This window comes from Anas platyrhynchos, chromosome Z (genome assembly GCF_047663525.1).
Source record: "Anas platyrhynchos isolate ZD024472 breed Pekin duck chromosome Z, IASCAAS_PekinDuck_T2T, whole genome shotgun sequence".
NCBI classification, from domain to species: Eukaryota; Metazoa; Chordata; class Aves; order Anseriformes; family Anatidae; genus Anas; species Anas platyrhynchos.
The window spans coordinates 60,324,453-60,344,870 of NC_092621.1; the positions used below are offsets into that span (position 1 = coordinate 60,324,453).

The window sequence follows — 20,418 nt, forward strand, 5'->3', positions numbered from 1 at the left end:
AAGAAAGAAAAGAAGGAAAAGAAAGAAAGAGAGAAAGAAAAGTCTGCTCACACGTACTTTAACAAGGAAAAAAAAAAAAAAAAAAAGTAATACCCGGGTGACTTTTCCCCCAAACACACGGATACCATTTGGAGCAGCGCTGAAATTTCCCGATTCTTAACATGAGGGGGAAACTCCAGGAAAATCACGGGAGCTTCCCTTCCCAGAGCTCGCTCGCTCTGCCGCCTTGCAGACGCGGCTGTCAAGAGCGGGGACGCCGTCCAGGCACTCCTGCCCCCGACGGCCCCGGCCCGGTACCTACCTCGCCTCCTCACGGCCAGCCCTGGACCCCCGACGGGCGGCAGCGGGGAGCCGCGATGCTCCGGACCGATAAGGGAGAGAGACCCCCGGCGGGGCACCAGCTTCCCCCTCACCTCACCCCTTCCTCCCCAAAATATCTGATTTTTTAAAAAGTTTTCCGCCCCATCCCGCAGACAGGGCATCTCCCGCAGGCTCCGGGCTGCAGCAGCCGCCGCCAGCGCTCACCACTCTCCCCGCCCGGCGCCCCCCGACCCCCGTGCGCGTCTTTTCCGAGTCCCCCCGCGGCCGCCCCGCGTACCTGGGGTTGGTGCTGTTCCAGTAGACGGCGTAGCGGTCGGCCACCGCCTTGGCGCCGGGCTCCTGCCCGCGCACGCACACCCACAGCGCCGCGGCCGCCAGCAGCAGCATCTCCACGTGCGGCATCGCGCCCGGCGGAAAAAAAAATTAGGGGAAGGGGGGTGGAAGGCAGGGGAACGTGGGGAGGATGGTGAAAGAAAAAAAAAAAAAGGGGGAGGGTGGGAAGTGTAGTAATAAAAAATAAAACGAAGGGGGCAGAGATGGGGGAGGCTGGTGGGTGGGAGGGAGGAGGGAGAAGCGATGGGCTCCGCTCGGCAGCCGGCGGGGATGCGCGACCCGCGGGGACCCTCAGGCAGCCTCACCCCGGCAGGGGGAGGTGGGGGCCGAGGCGGGCGGCGGCGGCAGGCGGCGGGCGGTGCTCATTCACCGGGAGGCCGGGGCACGACATACACCGGGCCCCCGGCGCCGCGCCCCACCGCCCCCTGCGAGCGGCCCCGCGGCTCGGGGGCGGCCGCGGAGCGAGGGGACGGGGAGAGGGGGGCGCGGGGAGGGGAGAGCGGGCGGGGGGCGCCGGGCTCCGCTCGCTGGGGGAGCCCGCGAGGGGTCCCGGCGGCGGATTAAAGGCCGCCGGCTGGGAGAGGGGCGAGGGGCGCCGGAGGAGCTCGGAGCGGAAAGTTTGTGTCTTTCTTCCCGGCCCTCCGCGAATGAAAAAGCAACGAGGAAATTAAAAAAAAAATAATAATAAAATTAAAAAAAATAAATTAATAAAATAAAATAAAATAAAAGGATTTGTGGTGGTGGTGGTGGTGGAGGGGCAGCAAGAGCCCTGAGGAGTTTGTTTGCTGCGCTGATGGAGTTGGGGAGCCTGTTCTGCAGCGCAGAGTGTCTTGAAGGAGACTTTGTGGAGTGGTTTTCTCGTCCTTCCTGTTCCTGGGCGGTGGATGCACCAAGGACTGAACAACAGCAAAGGCAAAAGGAAAAAAAAAAAAAAAAAAAAAAAAAAGGAAAAAAAAAAAAGGAGGGGAACAGAAAAAAAAAAAAAAAAAAAAAGAACGGCCAATCCAAGAAATATTGCGGCGTGGAAACCAAGGAGATGGAAATAAAAATTGTTTTATGGGAGGGCGTGGAGAAAAGCAAAACCTCGGAGAAGTGGAAAATCAAGCCTGCAAACTCCTCTGGTGATGCCGGTCCTGGTTGGCCTCCCCAGCCCGGGGGAGGGACGGAGCGGTGCGGCGAGGTGCGGAAATCTCCTGCTTCAGCCTCCCGGAGCGCCTCTGTGATAAAGCAGGGTCCAGTCCCGGGAGCATCAACTTCTGCGGAAGGACAAAACAGTTTGAACGAGCAGGGAGGGGGTGGGAGGAAAAGAATCCACCCCTCAGATGACTACATAAGGAGATCGGGAAAAAAAAAAAAAAAAATTAAATAAAAAAAAACAACACAACACCACCCCGGTTTTTCTCGGTCCTGCCCGACAGCTGCTCCCCTTTTCCCTCTGAAGCAGCAGCAGGAGCAGCAAGGAAAGACGTACCACGCCAGCAGGCAAATAAATAAACTTGAATGCAGCGGCAGGCAGGGAGGGATCGTAAAGAGCGACGAGGATTGGAGGGGCAAAAGTCAGTTTTGCGAAAAAAAAAAAAAAATGCTTTATGGGAGGAAAGGAGAGGGAAGAGAAAAAAAAAAAAAAAAAAAAACCTTTAAACAGTCACGCCCCCTTCGTGCAATGACCGGTCCCTTCGCTGCGTGCCGATCCGGCACCAGCCGCCTGCGGGAGCGGGCACCCGGCGCTGCCGCTGCGAGACGGAGCCGGAGCCGGAGCCGGAGGCAGCCGCAGGGCGCGGGGGGCGCGGAGGTGCGCACGCAGGCAGCACACGCTCAGAGCACACACACACACACACACCCGCACCCGCACACGTACATACATGCACACGCGTGGGTCCGAGGCGGGATGTGGCGGCGGGCGCCGGGGATGAAGGCGAGGAAGAGGAGGAGGAGGAGGAGGAGGAGGAGGAGGAGGAGGCGCAGGCGGGCAGCTCGCGGCGCGATCATGTGGGGCTTCTGCATGCGGCGTGCCGGGGAAGGGGGGCACCCGCCGCCGCAGCCACTCACCGAGCAGCCTGCTGTTTGCTTACGGACCGATCTTTTTTTTTTTTTTTTTTTAATTTTTTTTTTTTTTTTTTTTTTTTTACACCTCGACCCGATTGGCTTGCCGCACGGGAGAGAGAGGAGAAGGAGGAGGAGCGGGAGAGCAGGAGGAGGAGGAGGAGGAAGGGGGGGGGGGGGGGGAGAGGAGGCGTCGCAGGCTTCTCCTCCCTCCTCCGTGCCAAAAAATAAAAAAAAAATAAAAAAAATAAAATAAATAAATAAATAAAAGAAACCCAAGCCGCCCGGCCCCACCCTCCCGAAACCTGACTAATTGAATTACGGGCACGCCGGGGCGGCTCCTGCGCAATCCCGGGTAACCATTTCGGCGCCGAAGCACCCCCAAAACCCCCAGACCCCGTCCCCAAACTCCGCGCCCCCCCCCCGCCTCCTTCCCTTCCCCCCCCCTTTCCGCGCCCGCGGGGGCTCCGCAGGTGAGCGGCTCCCGGGGGCGGGGCCTCGCCAGGGGGCGGGGCCTCGCGGCGCGGAGGGGGCGTGGTCTCCTGGCGGGGGGCGTGGCCTCCGGCGTTGCCGCGGTGACGGCGGCGTAGCGCGGCGCCGTTCGGAAGCGCCCTGACGCCCCCCAGCGGCGGGCGGCGGCGCCTCACGGCGGGGCGGGGGGCCGGCTGCGCGTCCTCCCCTCCCCTCCCCTCCCCTCCCCTCCTCTCCCTCCCGCCTCTTTTTTTTTTTTTGGTTTTCCTTCATCTGTTTTTAACTTTTTTTTTTTTTTTTTTTTTTCTTCGCTCCCCCCTCAAGAAGTAGCCGGGGCGAAAGAGCACACGGTAAAGTTGGGAGGAAATACTGGGGTCCCTCGTTGCACATTTATGTATTTAGCTTTATTCCTTCGGCCGAGGGTACCAGCAGTTTTCACATCTCTGTTACCAAAGGCCTAACGATTTGTGTAGGTTTTGCCTCGCTCTGGTTTCCTCCAGCTTCGTTTTCAACACAAGTCCTCGTATAAACATACATATATATATAAAGTATATCCACAAGTACGTGTACCAGCTGAGTGACCTGGGTTCAGCAGACAGAAACCCACCAACTTCTTGCTCACTTTTCCATTAAAACCCAAACCAGCCCTTCTACATGTCTGTGAGCTGAGCTCTCCAAACAGCGACGAGCAAACACAGTATTTCCTTGGCCTTATTTCTCTGGTACAGGCAGACATGCAGAAATCACTTCCATTGCAGGAAAAAAAAAAAAAAAAAACACAAACTTTTTTCAGAAAAATATATTCTCAGCTACATTCGTTAAAGGTTAATGATTTTCTTCTCTTTGTCTGTGGCTTGTGAGAAATGTCACAGTGAAGGAGTGAGGGATTGGTTTGTTTGACTTAAAGCTCCTTTTAATAGCAGAGCCGGAGCTTATTCCAGTATACAAAATACCCTCCAGGACTGTACTACTTGGGTTTTTGTTTAACACCTACAAAGGTGTGAAAACCTATCAATAACTTGAAAAAAAAAAAAAGACTTTAGCAGGAAGATATCTCTTTTTTCCTGCTTTACTTAGCAAGCAAGCTGTAGGTGGCTGTATCTTGTTAGTTTAGGGACAATACAAACACGTAAATCCTTTGGATCAGAATAAGAAATAAATTAATTCTGCATACAGAAAGATAATACTTTAATGAACAGAAAGTGACCTTTTTGTTACATCATAACCGATTCATAGGGACACATCAAACACCCAGAGCTCAAAAGCATGCCAACTTCTAGTCCACTCTTCATTTTTGAGATTACATGATCAAACGATTACTGATATCTCCATAGTTATGAACTGCCTATGTATGCCAATAGACTCCGCCTTAGCCTTCATTTCATAGAAACATAAAGACTGTTGACAAGTGATTTGACATCGAACTATTTTGAATGCAGTATTTAGAAAAACTAGTGCATACACACAGAGTCTGCAGCTGCCTCTGACAAGCTTCTGTAGTTGCTTCCAGATCTCTAGCTTTACAGTGTTAATCAGTATTTAACATACACTTTACAGCATGTACTTTCTTGATAGTTGCTTAGGCTTTCAGTGTATTGGATATACAGTGCAGCAGCCACTACGCTGATTGATCACGTACCTCAAAATAATTAAACCAAGCACAGCTTAAGGCATTGTCTCAAGGAGAAGCGATAAATCTGTAGATTTTCTTTCTCTACTGATTTCCTTGAAAAAAAAGAAAAAAAAAAAAAAGGAGAAAAAAAAAAAAAAAAAAGGAGAAAAAAAAAAAAGGAAAAGGAAAGAAAAAAAAAACACACACAACATAGTATTTCTATCATTATTCAGCAATACTTTCTGTCTTAAACAGATACAAATGACTCCGGAGGCGAAGCTCATCTTCATTACTCATGTAAGTAGTATTGTTAAAGTAATTTGTTTTGCTTATTGCACAAGAGCCATTCAGAGATACTTCAGCACCTGTGAAACAGAAAATAGTGTAGATATATCTACATTTCCCCCATAGATTTATTTTTTATAAATTTAAGTAGAGCTTCAGAAGTAAAAGTAATAGAGCCCAGTCCTACTTTCTCTGAATTTCATTCCACTGACTTTAAGGTAAACAAGTAAATCCTACATTGTTTGCTTATGTTAAAAAAAATAGACAAAAAGGAAAAAAACTTTTTGAAGAAATGGATGCATACTACAAATCAACAAAGAGTGTAGTTTCATTTCAAATTTTTGTCTATATTTTGTACAGATGTAATTTTAAATTGTGTATTTCTGTTTCAGTATAATTTGATAAAAGTTTGCGGAACACAAAATATATAGCTCTATGGTTTGTCTGTATTTAATGATCATCTTGATGTTTTGTATTAAAAGGACTAAACAAAACTATATATTTTTTGTTGTTACTGTTTATCTGTGATATGTGTTTTTCAGGAACTGAAAACATCAGGCTTCCTTATATTTTTAATTGCCTTCTGATCCCATAAATCATTCCCTGAAGCAATCTCAGCTTCAAGTTTTACAAATTAATAACTGAAGAGAATGGTTAATCGTTATAAATTCTCTCATCTTTTACTGTAATTCCTGATACTGTAAGCTGTCAAAAAGTAATATAGAACAAAATCTCAGACTAATTTCCATATGAGAGGACTAGGTTTCAAAGGCATAAATGATACTGTTAAAGAGAATCACTAATTCTTTGCAGAGAACTGTATTAATCATATGATTGCTGTGGACAAATATACTTAAGTCAGATATGAGGTTTTTGGTTATGTGATCTCTCTGACTTAAAAGTATTTGTTCCTTCTCAGATTTATTTACCTATAACAGACAGTGTGTGTATTGTGTACAGTTTATTATTATTATTTATTTATTTATTTATTTATTTATTTATTTATTTATTTATTTATTTATTCATCCATTTTTTGAGAGGAATAAATCATCTAGTGGAAGAGAACAGAATGAAATGACTGCAGATAAACCTGACTCAGTATTTACTTGTGTGTGTCAGTATTTTCTTCTGTGATTAAATGAAGATTCCTGATTTTCTTAAATTGTCTAGCAACACACTCACTTCATTAATATGCTTTTTCCATTCTATCAACCAGAGATAACATACATGTTGCTTTACTGTGATGTAGTGACGGTTTATGACTTAATGTTTTCGGATGGGGTAACATGATGTTTTTCAGAGGGGTAACATGAAGATCTTTGTCTATTAAAAACAAACAAACAAAAACCAACCACCTAACACAAAATACAACAATAAATTATAGGCAACTTTGGGGGGGGATATGGTCCAGAGGCATTTTCAAGCTTGTTATCTCATCCAGAAACCATATGTATTTCTTTTAGCAGATGGTTCTTAAAAAATTATTATTGCTTTTAAAGAAACTATCCACAGTTACCAGCCTTCCTTCCATTCTAAGTTGTCAGTTAAAATCTGCATGTCTGCCCAAACAGTCTTTTTTTGTGAGCTACAGCTCACAAATTAGGAAGGACCTATTCAGCATACATCAATTTGAATGTTAATCTGAACACTTTAAAAGTTCAATATACTGAGGGAAACTTTGGGAAAAAAGCAGAATGTTTCCTGGTGTCATATTGGCATTTTATGATTTTTTTTTTTTTAAGTATGGAATAAGAAGAATTTTGAGGGAAGACATTTTCAAAAATATGAATGGAAGCAGGGACGCTAGAAAAATAGAGATGATAGAAAAATCTACTTTGAAGTTCAAATCTAATGTTCCCTCCGTATACATAGCTAATAACTTAGTTACAATGTGTTACCATTCAAGTTTGTGTTTGTCTGTACAAATCCTTTTTTCATGTTTGCTGCATATATAATTGCAAGGAACTTGGTTGCTGACATACTTTTAAGAACTCTAAATTCATGTCTATATGAAGTTAAAATATTTTGAACACTGTCATTTTAAAAGTCCACATGATGGCATTTGTTTCTTATCAGTTGAGATCTTCTGTACATTTTTGGGCTTTACAAAAAATTACAGCCCATTACAGTGATTCATCATTAGTCTCAAGTCAATAACAATAACTGAAATATCCCAGCGATAATGCCAAAGCAAGATAATCCATGGGTCTAGAAAAAAATGCATAGCTTCCCTTTTTGCCATTCACTCAAGCTCTTCCACACTCTCCAAATTAAAGATAATAACCAAGAGATCTTTTAAAAAGACTTTTGGAAGTTATTGCACAATCACAAATTATTACATAGCCAGTACCTTACAAAAACTTCAATTGTGGTATTACCGCCGTAGAATCAAGTACTTAAACCAACGTGCAAGAAAGACTGTGTAGATTATGTAAAGCTAAAGTATGAGACAAGAAAAGCAAACGGACTCAGCAGACGGTATGAATATAGTTATCCCCGAGATTCCTGTCCACTCCTGCAAAAAGCTGTATATTGAACACTATAGTCATTATGCAGATTGTGTTACAAGAGCAGGCTCTCATTTCAGCATCTGTGCATCTCCTGTGATGACATGGCAGGACTGAAACCAGCTAAGGTAAATAATAACCCTTTTTGACCTTGTGATATTTTTATGTGGTATTTTGTGATACTTGCTGTTCAAACACCCATGCCAAGGCTTCATTTTTCCAGAATCCACATGATGGAAGTTAGCGGACACTTTCTGTACACTGAGTAACTGCAGCTGTTGTAGCCTAGAACACCAGTGTTTGCTTAGGAACCCTGCTTTTAAGCAGCCTTTTCAAAACAGACAGAAGGAGGTTTAAGAACAAATCAAACCAAACAACAACAACAAAGACAACCAGAAAAACGAGACAAACACCTGCAGGTAAAACTGAAATATTGAATTCAAAATAATATATGACAAGAAATAGGTGTTTTCAGTATATGTGGTTCTTCTTGCAGTAATAAATTGATCAGTGGTACCTTGCTTAAGGGCATGCTGTCTTTTGTTTGTTGCTTGTTGCATGGGAGGGACAGCTAGCTGTCTCTTTTTCTGTCTATGTTCAGATAAGTGAAGAAAAACAAGTATTAGAAGTTCACAGCAGGGGTGGACTACTGTCATCATTTGGAAACCCTGTACCTGACTGCCTTTGAGCCCTATGCAGTAAACATGATTATTAATTTTGATTATTAATAACATACATTACAAGAGTAAAAAATATATATCCCAAGATACCCTTTAACAGTTTTTAGAATTTAATCAACGTTCAGGATCCAATTTAAGTTTGCGAAACTGCAATGATTATTCTTGTTGCTCCTTTCACATATGAATCACAAACCGTCAAATCAAAAAGCTCCTATCTGTAGCAAAACCTGGTTCTTTCTTGTGCATATCTTCCATTGCATAGCAAAGTCTTAGGCTTTGACACCACTCCTCACATAGCACCACCTGTCAACTAACATTACTCACATTAGTGAAAATGAATCAACAGGAAAAAAAAAAAAAAAGTAAAAAAAAAAAAAAGTGCTGCAAAGTAGGTTATTACAGATTATGCTACAACTCTGCTCTCAGCTCTGGAGACGTTTGCCCTGTTATGTAGTGCATGCCATAGCTAGGATTTTATAGTTTAAAGACAGCGTGCACAGCTGGCTAAATGGCATGAGTTAGTCCTTCCATTTAGGAAATGGAAGAGCTGCTTTGCTAATGCAAGCTTTGTGTGTGGCCATGTGCAGGAGAGCTGCTTTCTTAACAGAGGCAGTAGACCTGACTCTGTGTTGTTATGTGTCACAGATGGCTCATGGTCAATGCAGGTGGTGGTCTTCAAGAGGGCTGTCAGCCTGGCAGGAAGGTTACCTAAGTAGATACTAGCTGTAGCTTCTCACCGGTGCTTGTTTGCTTTGTAGATAAAACAGTTCCACTGGTTAGAGGTTGGACTCGATGATCTTGAGGTCTCTTCCAACCTAGAAATTCTGTGTGTGTGTGTGTGTGTGTGTGTGTACTGTAGCAATGGAACAAGGTTCTTTGTGTAGTGGAGAAAACCTTATCTGGTTAAGAGAACAAATAGAAACAGAACTGACATATATTATTATGAAAATATATAAGCAAGGAAATAATATATATAGCAAGCAACTTCTGGAGAAGTCTGTGTGCAGCTATGCAACTGGGTCTTAGCCAGGTGAGAAAAATCTCAAAGGTTCAGTGGCAAAACCACATGTACACAGACACTTCAGGCTGTATAAAGCCTGTGTTCAGCCACACATTTACTTCAGGCAATGTGAATGACAACTGCAGTATTCAGCTATTTTCTGTGTATTACAAGAGAGTTCTTCATGACAGGCCAATTCTTAGAATCAGGTAACTAAGATAAAATCCACCCTTTCATTTAAAAAATGCATTTCAACACAGCTTACAGAGTAGAGCTTGAAGAGTGAACCCTGAGTACTTTTTAAATAGGGCAAATAAATAAGATGGCACATTCAGGACCAGGTACCTGGCATTTGCAGTCCAGTGTTTGTGCCGTTTCCTACATGTAATAGCAAGAGGGGGAGTTATCAGAGACATTTAAAAGACAACTAAGCTACAACTTAGTGGAGAGGGGCAGGAGAGATGGAATGAGGAGAGCATTTTCTTTATTCTTGAATCAGTTATGCCCACTAGCATAACATTTCTATTGTATATTCCTTAGGCAGCTTTTTCCTTTGCCTACAGCGTACTGAGTTTGGCTGACTCTTGAATTCCAACAGGTTAGACTCAGACAAACAAGAACATAGCAGGATTAGCTGCCCCGCATGATCTATGCCAACAAAACAGTCATCAGCTTGACAAATGCCAGTCTGACAGTGGCCAGATGCAGAAAAAAAATACGGTTTAAATTTTTTAAGGCTGCTTCGCAAGACTTCGACTGTAGTCTCATCGTCAGTGAAACTACTGCAGATGTAGTACAGAATGAATTTATGAAAACACTGCAAAAGTTTGAATGACATTGTCTGCTTTGTGCCAGTTCTAAGTGAATATTATTCTCCTTATCATCAGTCATTCCACAGCTTCTCAAAGCATTGCACCAGTAGTGGAGAAATTAACTACGAGAATTTTATTTTCCTAGATCATAATGTCAGAATATATGAGGCCACACAGTTGACTCAGAAAGGGAGAGAGTACTTCTTTTGGCACTCATAATCCTTTGTTTCATTATGATTTTTTTTAAATGTTCCATCTCAACTTAGCTTTTGCACAGACTTTGCACTGCTTAATGTAAATTGTTCATGAAAATATTACTTTTTGAAATTGAAGTTACAGAAGACTTGTAGAGTTAAGAAATTAATTTCACATCTTTTTGGCAATCATTTGCTTTTACTGTCCTTCATTTTGGACCTTTGCCATATGCACCTCAAAGACATACATCTTGTATTTGACATTGGAAAGGTGTTCTCAGAACTAATTATATCAAACTTCCATTTCAAAGTGAAGAAATCAGAGAAGATACTGGAATCCAGCTAACAGATGACTAAAGAACAGTTCTGAAATGTAAGACTATCTTATAATTGTAAAGGGGAAATGCCAAAGTCAAGAACTGAGTACTAACTAATAAATCATAAAAGGGTAGAAAAATGATCATGAAAGGTATTAACAAGCAGATTTTTTAATGAGAAGGGATTATCAGTATCTTATAAAATCCACTGTGCATTCTTTGTCTTAGAGCATTCATCATTTTTGTATAAACAAAAGAAAACAAACTGTAATTGTTCAATATTTCTGAAATCCTTTGTTGACAGGCATATGGAAGGAACAGAGAGGAAAATCATGTTGCTTTAAAGGCTGATGATGAAATCAACAAACTTGCTATCACTTACCACAGTAAAAAGGTTTTCATTTTGAGTGACAATTGATGTTATCTGCTGTGCAAACATTGCTGCATCTTCTCTGAGCAAAGAAATAGGAATGACAATTAGTTTTGTATAACTGTTAAACCTCACTTCAGAGCAAAAAGAAAAAAGGAAAAGGAAAATAACTGACAAATAGATCCAGAATGCAATACTGGACTTCTGCAGTCAACAATCATATAGGGGTTTCTTTCGTTAGCCATGCTTGACCAGTGTGCCATTCTTTTTACATACATTAGAATATGACTTCTAACAGAATTGTATCAGAAGAAAATCAGTATGCAAGTTATTACTGTATCTTCCCATTCAACAAATCCTTGAGGTTAAACTCTGCATTTGGCTACATGGCCTAATAAACAGCAGAATAGATGTTGTTTATTAAAACACAGTGCGTAAGTAGCATTGCAACTGCTATACAGCAGTGCACAGTTAAACTTCCTGCTCCTGGAAAGCACTGAGTGAGACTGCCATATGTTGAGCATACTCTTTTCTCATTAACCTTCAGAGCAGTTAAGTTTTACCGGACCAAATTCAGTGGGATTAGGCCTACCACACCTAACTTCCATGAATTACAGTAAAGGAAAATGAATGTATAATCATTAGAAAGCATCACTGATTGAGGCCAGAATCCATACAAATCATAAGAAGAGGATTGCAAGTCACTTATGAGACAAGCTGCAAAAACACACTTAGCACAGTCCTGCCAGTATCGTGCAGACCTGCCACAGCTGGGTTTCTTGTGCATGGCTTGTACCTGTAAGATCGTGCTGTGCCGCATACATATTAGAACTTGAGGAATTCTTGTACCTGTATGTAAATTTAAATATGAGATGGAAAAGAAGTCATGATTAATAAAATCTATTATAAATTGTCATTGATAATTGGAAAGGTTATTTGAGAAATCAAATAATATTCAATTGACTTAAAGTTTTACCTGCATACTTATGCTTGCCAACAAAAATATTGTGGGTTGTATATAATGTACTACATGGTTGTTTGATGTACAAAACAACCTGAGCAAAACAGCAAAGGATATCATTATGGTACAGTAAATAACCCTGTGGTATATAGCCTGATATGACTGTTTGTAGTGGTAGGCTAAATATGAAACTACAAAGCCTTTTAGTAATAAAGTTCCCTTTTTATACATACATATATGGAAGAAAGAGTGTTTTTTTATTATTATTTTTTTTTTTTTCTCCTGAAAATCTTGAAAGGTTATAATCGTGGTTTGAAATAAGTAACTCTCAATTTTTCCTTTGTGGTCATCAATTCCACTTCTCCAAAGAACCTCATAAACACAATGGGCCCAATGCCAAAACAAAAATTAAATGCTTGTGTGATCCCCAAGGGAAGACATACTTTAACTATGAAGTATTCTCACAAGAAACCTTGTAAACCATACATGAAAGTGAATGATCTAGAGTTTGTGGCGTTCACGTTTGTTGCTTTGACAGCACTGTTTATCAAAATAACTACAATTTTCAAAGAAAGAATACTTAATTTTGACTATATTGCTTTTCTGTCGGAAAGGGCCTATAAATAATAAGTTCAGTAAGTTTTTGGTTTAGTTTGCAGTTGATCTAGTTTGTTCCACAGCAGTCAGTTAATCCCTTCAAAGTATCATCTACTCGTTGGCTCATTATTTTCTCTAAGCAGAGATGGAATATATTAAAACTATTTGGAAGCATTTGAAAAGAAAAAAGGTTGGAAAAGAATAGTACCCTGCATGTCAACCCTTCAGAGAACTGAAAAAAAAACAGATGCTTTGTTGCATTGTTTCCCAAGATACTTCTACTGTCCTTTCCCCTTTTCCTCATCTCCTGTATTTATCTGTGTTTCTTATTTAAAAAACAAGTCAGGTTACATTTGACAGCTATAGTTGCACTTGTATTACGCTGATATTCTCTAGCTTCTCTTCGCCTTTGTTACTGATTTATAAGAGGTGGCTGTAATTTGGTAGCATGCATTTAAAAGAAGTGGCAGTTTAACATCAAAAGATGCAGAATCAGTAAAGGTCTCAGATTTGCACAAAGTTTCCACATACACAATATGCTATTGTTTGCACTGCATATGCATAACAATTGTTTGAAAGTATTCAGGCTTGCTTGCCAATAACTTCTCAGTCATGTGTATGGGCCTAGACCTTTTTACAGTTGGAGTTTTTTATTTGGTCTGCTTACAAAGATAGAGGCAAAATTCCTCCTGGAGTTCAGAGAGATCTGGATTTCACCCAGAGTGAGTAAGCAACCTAACAATATATCTGCAATATGCATCTAAATGGTGTTAAATCTTGGAACACTGGCCAGATTCCCTAACGTAAATGTTTGTTATTTGCAGGTAACAGGGAAAAAAAAAGTATGTATTTTAATGGATTTCAGAAGCTTGCAATTTCCACACCACCGTATAAGAAGAAAATTCTCTGATTTATTGTGTACTGCAGGTATAAAAATAGATCTTGGTTAGTCAAGAAGCATGCAGGAGAATATACGGAAAATATAGTTGGTTGTAAACAAGGGAAAATGTATAAAGCTGGATGTGAGTAGGAATGAAATAATGCATTATATTCAGTCTTATATTAGCAATTTTACTTGACATTATATGCAAGCAGGAGGTGATTCAAGCAGGCACAGAAGTCATAACAGTCTAGCAGTGATGAACTAGCCCATGGTTATTCAAGCCATAAAGTGAAGCAGGTATATAAAGGTGATTGTATGTCATGGTTGCCTACAGTAGCAAGGCATTGACTTCATGGCCTCAGTCCTAGGAGAGACTTTCTCCTGTAGACAGAATGCAAAGAATCACCACTGGACTCTAGTATTCTGCCTGAAGTATGAGCAGAGACAAAAGTTATGAAATGCCATGTTTAGTACTCAGTAATTTAAGTATATTTTACAAAGGAGGAAGAACAGTTTTCTCTCTGTCTGTCTGTCTGTTTGTCTGTCTTTTTTTTTTCTCTCTCTCTCTCTGTCTGTCTGTATCAGTCTCTCTTCTAGGGGTTTAGAGTCATTTCAGTTTGTTGTTTTCCTACGGGCATCTGCTTCAGGTCTCTAGCTATGACTTTTCCATAGGTCCCTGGGGAATGGGATAGCAGTGGGTGACGGATTGTGATAGCTCAGCAGGCTGTTACCCACAAATACAGCATTATGATATAGTAGATTCTGAAGTCAAAGCCTACATTTCCTCTTTGTGAGCTCTCCTCAGCTGCTGTTGAGCAGTGAACAGGAAGACTTGCCCAATGGTGTCATGGCTTCAGTAGAAGCCATCCCATTAAGAAACTAGAACTGCGAAATACTGCTGCACTGCCTTCATTCTCCAGGAGTGCCCAAAACACTCCTCATAGGAGCTGTATGAGGACCAAGCTCCTCAACCCAGCAAGCGTGCTGCTGCACAGAGCACACTGTGAAAGGCATGCCTTAGCGCTTTCAATCCATTTTCATGGGTCTCTCTGTGGGCCAATTTAATAGGATGCTGCAAACAAGCGGGAGAGATTACTCCCCAGGCAAGCACCAGGGGAGAAAGAAAATGCCAAACTCAGCGAAAACACTTGTTTGGCCTGACACGAGACTAGGATGCCGGGAGAGCTGTGCTGGTGGTGGCAGGGAACTGAGCCTACAGGGCATGAAGCGATGCAAGCCGGGGCTTATGGCAGCCTGGTGAGCGGGGCCTCCCTTAATTTGTAAAGACTTAGTTATAACACACTGGGAAATTAAACGGTGGAAGTTGTACTGTCCAGGACATAACGCGGTTATCATAGTTAGAGAAAGTAACCTGTGCTTTACAACCAGCCTTTATAAGGTTGGTATTTGCTGGTTGCGCAATGTTTGACAAATCATTTGACCACATTTAGGTGTCTGAATGGTAGATGTAGTAACAATTACTTAGTTTTCACTGGTGTTGAGGGGATAAATTAATTAGTGTTTGTTAAGCACATAAAATCCCTTGGAAAAATAAATAAATAAATAAAATAAATTTCTGTAAGACTCAGAATTTTAAACACTGGAATGGACTATCGCAGTTATACATCTGGTCATCAATATCACATGATCACACGGTAAATATTGTCCCTATAAATTCAGTGTATGTGACCTATGTGATTCCTCAAGAGTCTCTCTCTTAAAATTATGTCTAGTATTGGGGTTAAAAAAGTTTGAGGGATAGACAATCTGATCTCCCTGGACAGCTGTAACCTGGTGATACTATAAAGCTAGTTGTTACACAGCTGGATCGAATTTGCTGAGCTACAGCTTTCACCCCTTTTGATTTCACCTAGCCTTTGTCTGCTAGACAAAGCACTCTGTTATCATCTTGTATCTTCTCTTCTAGTTGATGCTTATGTTTCCCTCTGACTGAAACATCTCTTTGATAAATTGGACCAACTGGAGTGACTCTACAAGCTCACTAATAATCAGACTTGGATTTTTTTTTTTCATTCCTGTAATTCTCAACAGAACAATTTGCAAATTTTCACCCTTTTTTTGGTGTAGATGTTAGAGCTGGATGTAAATGGATTCCACAAGCCGCATAAAGGTAACAGATCTTGCTCACTGTTACCTATTTCTCTGCCTACACTTCTAACTATTGCACTGTCTCTATGAATAGAGTTGAATCAAATAAATTAAGAGGCTCATAAATACTTGATTATTCATGCCAAAGAGAGGAGCAGTGGCTTTTAAGAATCCTTTTAGCCTTTTGGTCTGCCAAAATGACCAACATTTTCTTTTCTCTATTCTATTGTTTGTGCAGTAAATAAGAGTGGCATAAATAAACAGCTTTCTATATTTAGTCCATCATATGTAGTAACATCAGACTCTTCATTCACAGGAACTGTATGTGAAAATCTACATGTTTCCCTATCCCAAAAATACATGTTGAATATTTAGGGAGACTGAAGATATGAGTCAGTAGCCTTCCTCTCTCTTCATATTTTTGTAATTTTACTTGCCTTAACACTTCTGTGATCCCCAGGCTATAACTGCATCTTGCATGAACTTCTTTTACTGAACTTCTTCCCCATGTTTCTTTCCCCTGCTCCTTTCTCGCATTTGCTTTGTCTCGAACTGACTAGAACAGTCCTTAACAACACTTGCTCTGTTCCTTTGGGACCTCCATCTTTATGCTCATCCGAACAATGCTGTATCTTTATGCTCATCTGAACAAAAACTGCATTTTTTTTTCAGTTCTCTTTATCCTACTCTAGTTAGATCTGTACCCTGATTTTCCAACCTGAAAACCAGACAAGAAAACCAGACTCTTATTAGAGTTAGAAAGAAGCAGTATATGCAGATACAGTAGATTTTAAATAAATTACACATTGTAGAAAACGAACATGGACTAGCTTCCTCTGGTGTAGTCCCTAGTGATTTTGCCAGTGGAGTTTCAAATGCCAGGTGTTGAATCTTCACCTTCTATTCAGAAGTTATTCCATAAGTCTGCAGATCTAATCATGAATACTTTTATTTTGACATTCAAACCGCATTTCCTCGTAACTAACATTATGCCATCCTTGCTATCTTTATCCATAAAGAATTGCTCTTCCTTCATGGGGTTTATACTCTTTCAAAGCATGTGCCTGAATTTAATTAGAAGAAGTTTCAAAACAAAATTGGGTTAGATATTAGTAAAATTCAGATTGGAAATTCAGACTGAATATTAGGAAGAAGTTCTTCACTGGTGGTCGGGCACTGAAACGGGCTCCCCACAGCAATGGTCATGGCACTGAGCCTGGTGGAGTTTAAGAAGCATTCGGATGACACTTTCAGACAGATGGTTTGGTTTTTGGGTGGTCCTGTGTGGAGTCAGGAGTGGGACTTGATGGTCCTTTTGGGTCTCTTCCAACTCAGGATATTCTGTGATTCTATGAAGAACATCAAAATTAGTTTTGACTCTGACTTACTGGACTAGGTTGATGTCAGAGTCCAGTATTCTCAGAACAATGGTTCTGTGTTTTTGATTTAGGATGGAAATGATGTTGAAAACATATTGACATTTTAGTTCTGACTTTTCAGCTCCGGGTGCTGACCTGCCAGCAAGGAGGCTGGGCGTGCACAAGGGTCTGGGAGGGGTCACAGACAGGACAGCTGGCCCAGGCTGGCCAGAGGAATGTCCCTCGCTATGTGGCATCATGCTGAACCATAAAATTGGGGGGAGTTGACTGGGAGGGTTGCCATTGCTCAGGAAATGGCTGGGCAGAATTTGGCGGGTGGTGAGCAACTGTGTTATGCATCACTTTTTTATTATTCTTATTTTTATTTTGCTTTCTCATTAAACTGTCCATACCTCAGCCAAAAAGTTCTTGTGCTTTTACCTTTTTTTATTCTCTTGCCCATCCCACTTGTGGCAGGAGTGAATGAATGGCTGTGCAGTGCTGAGCTGCCTGCTGTGTTCTTTTAAACATTCCATACATTGATGGTTTTCATGTTTTAATATGAAATTTGTTTATTTTAAGACACTTGATGCTAAAAAGAATTTTGATTAAGCAGAGTGTTATTGCAATATACTGAAATCACAACAGAAGGCTCATTTAGCAATTGCAGTATACAGTTGAATCAGAATATGAGCATAATTCCCATAACCTGTCTTTACATGCTCACTATCATGGTGCTGGCCATCCAGCTCAAGCTAGACATTCTCTTCAACGTTCATTTTGTTGCTTGCTCAGTTCTTGCACTCTCAAGTTGGGCTGAGGCATGTGTACACTTCCCCCATGCTGGCCTGGCTGGCTCAGGAGGGCATTTGCACCTTTTTGATTAAGTCAGTGAAGGCCATTTACACAGCCAGTTGATCTGTTCAGCTGATAGAGCTGTCGATCTAAAGCAAGGGTCTGCTCTGTGTTGGGTTAAATTCAGCTTGCTTTGCAACAGCTGTGGTCTCTCTCTATGTTCTTCCATGGACTTCAGGAGCACGTCGCCTGTGCTGGTCTCCTCTGAGCCTTCTTCCTCTGAGTTTGTTGATCAGTTACAGTTGACAAGGCCTGACCCTTCGTGATTCTGCAGTTATTTCCACAGAGAGGAAAAACAATTATGTTAAGATACATGCACTTTAGCTAATGCACTAGTGAGGTCATCAGGAAAGAAAACAGCAGGGATGGCACAGGCTGTTATATCACACCATTCAGAGGAGGCACATAGCATAATAAAGATACAGTTGAGATGTATACATTAGACTGAATACTTGCTACAGTGAAGTCGGAGTGCATTTGTCATCCAGGAGTTTTTTATGCTTATTCTGTCCTGAAGTTCTTTTTTTCTGTGTCCCTGGTGACACTCTCATGACAGGATACTGGACATGACAAGCCTTTGGTCTGACCTGGAGCAGCTGTTCTTACGTTCTTAATGTAATATGAACAACACCAGGGCCACTAACTAGTGTCAGTCAAAACTGAGAAGTGTTTTAATCCAAAAATCTTTTGAAAGAAATTCATTCCTTAAATGGATTATGGCCCTTTTTCTTAAATTACCTTAAATAGCAGAGATGAACAAACCAAGACTGATATGCTTAATACCCAGCTAAGGTTTATTTAACTCCTTTCAGGAAGAGATCTCAAAGTAAATACCAATCTAAGACCACAGTATTCCTCTGGGAAGTACTCTTGATTCGGAATTATTCTAATAGCTTTACAAATGCATGAATAGGTTAAATGAATTATTCCACTCAACTCTGATATAATACTGTTATTGCATTTGACTTGAAGACCTGAGCAGACCACATAAAAGTATTGCCTCAGTGAATTAGTGTTACAAAAACAGAGCTAGGCACAGTTGCTACTGCAGCAAGGCTATAACCGTGTTATTGTAAAGTGAATATGTCAATCTATATATATGTAACTACATATAACTAAATATATGCTAAAAAGCTCTATTCTTGGACACAGAATAAGTCACATATGAATGCAGAAAAACAAGAACCCTCATAAATAAGAATTGATCCTCCTGTTATATTGCTGCTTACCATCCTCCTCCTATACCAGAGAGTGGAGGTTCTCTCCAGGTCCCAAATGTACATACCAGACACGGAGAGTTAGATGGCATTTGAAAGGTGGAAAGTGCTGCTGCTTTTCATGATTTATACCGTGTCAAAGGTCTTTCCTTCTTTCCCCATCCTTCAGATGCAAGCCGGTTTCAGAGCGGGAAACAAGGTGCCCCATCACTCCTGCTCCTTCTTACACTTTTCATTTCTGAGGATTAACTGTAATCTGATTAATTCTGAAATAATTAATAATTCTGAAATATACTGATAGTTTCTTAAGAGGTGGAGCACTCTCTGGAAGTTCATGGTGTTAATCTAGTCCAAAACACAATGAAAAATATTTTATATGAAATTATTAGCCAGGCCTATAATTTTAAGTTTCTTCCAAATGAATGAGCTTTGCATGAAAACTAACTGTTCAGTATATTTTAATTGACTATCTGAGGGGAAAAAAAAAAAAAAAAAAAAAAAAAGGAGCAAATGTTCAGTCTGCAACATAACCAACATTTTATATACAATTGCAAGCATTTCATTAATACTCAAGTGCATATGCAAACTAAGCAGAGTGTCATATATACATATATAAGGCCTGATTTGCCGACCATAGTTAGCAGATAGGGATGCAAACTGGCAGGAGACTTCTAGCTGAACTGCGCATTGCTGATAATATCCTCAGATGTTGCCATGCTGCCCACAGCTGACTGTAAATGGCCTTCTCACAAGTTTATGGATCCAGAATTTTCCAGCCAGGAGCACAATTTTGTAAAATATAGCATGATCATCTGGAGGCTTGATTTGTCTGCAGGATGTGAAACTCATTTTCCCTGAAGACTAATGTAAATAGCAATATAAAAATTTCTTAATGGTTTTCTGAATCAGGTCCATCATCAGAAAATAAATAAATAAATAAATAAAAGGCAATTGATAAATGCCATAATTTATTGTTTAGTTTTATAAAATACTGTCATTTCTAACGGTAGCCTAAAAGTTGTTTGTTTTGGTAATTCTAGCTGTTTTTGTCAAACCTTTTGCTTTTTGGGAATCTCTTACCAGAAACACAATAAACTCTGCATTCTGAGTGACAACTCTAGATTAACAGGTCAACACCATTGTAAAGAGGTCATTGGCAACTCCTCTGACAGACAGATCGCTTTGAGTGTTAAGAGCTTCCATCTACATCTAGCAGAAGGACTGGACCCTACATAAGATAAAACTTTCTAATAAATCTTTAGGAGACAAAAGAATGAAGTGGAACAGTTGAGTAAGTGGAATAAAGTGGAATAATCCCAAACTTCATGGCACGTTGCCACTGTGTTCCCAAATGGCTGCAAAATGAAACAAGGAGAGAATAAGTGATCATCATGGAGCAATATGATCAGCCAGAGAAAAGGAATTAAAGGTAAAACATTTTGAGACTGTAAGGGAAATCAAATCAAAAAGGCCAAATTCATATCACATCATCA

General features: G+C 40.9%; 1 protein-coding gene and 1 long non-coding RNA gene across 7 annotated transcripts in view; one reads left to right on the plus strand and one right to left on the minus strand.

The window, feature by feature from the left end:
* EFNA5 (ephrin A5) overlaps positions 1–2,740 on the minus strand; it is a 212,053-nt gene extending 209,313 nt beyond the window's left edge. Inside the window, exons 1-2 of one of the 6 annotated variants that reach the window (XM_027446189.3) lie at positions 2,517–2,681; positions 599–1,910 (exon numbers count right to left, since the gene is read on the minus strand). In XM_027446189.3, coding sequence (XP_027301990.1) covers positions 599–723 — 125 coding nt within the window. In that variant the 5' untranslated portion in view covers positions 724–1,910; positions 2,517–2,681. The other 5 variants (XM_027446188.3, XM_027446185.3, XM_027446183.3 and 2 more) reach the window with 5 other exon arrangements.
* A 706-nt stretch (positions 2,741–3,446) lies between these two features.
* On the plus strand, positions 3,447–11,811 carry LOC140000812 (uncharacterized). The gene is made up of 5 exons (XR_011806042.1): positions 3,447–3,518; positions 5,036–5,077; positions 7,653–7,700; positions 7,781–7,991; positions 10,880–11,811. It is a non-coding gene; the product is annotated as an uncharacterized lncRNA (long non-coding RNA).
* Positions 11,812–20,418: the final 8,607 nt, after the last annotated feature.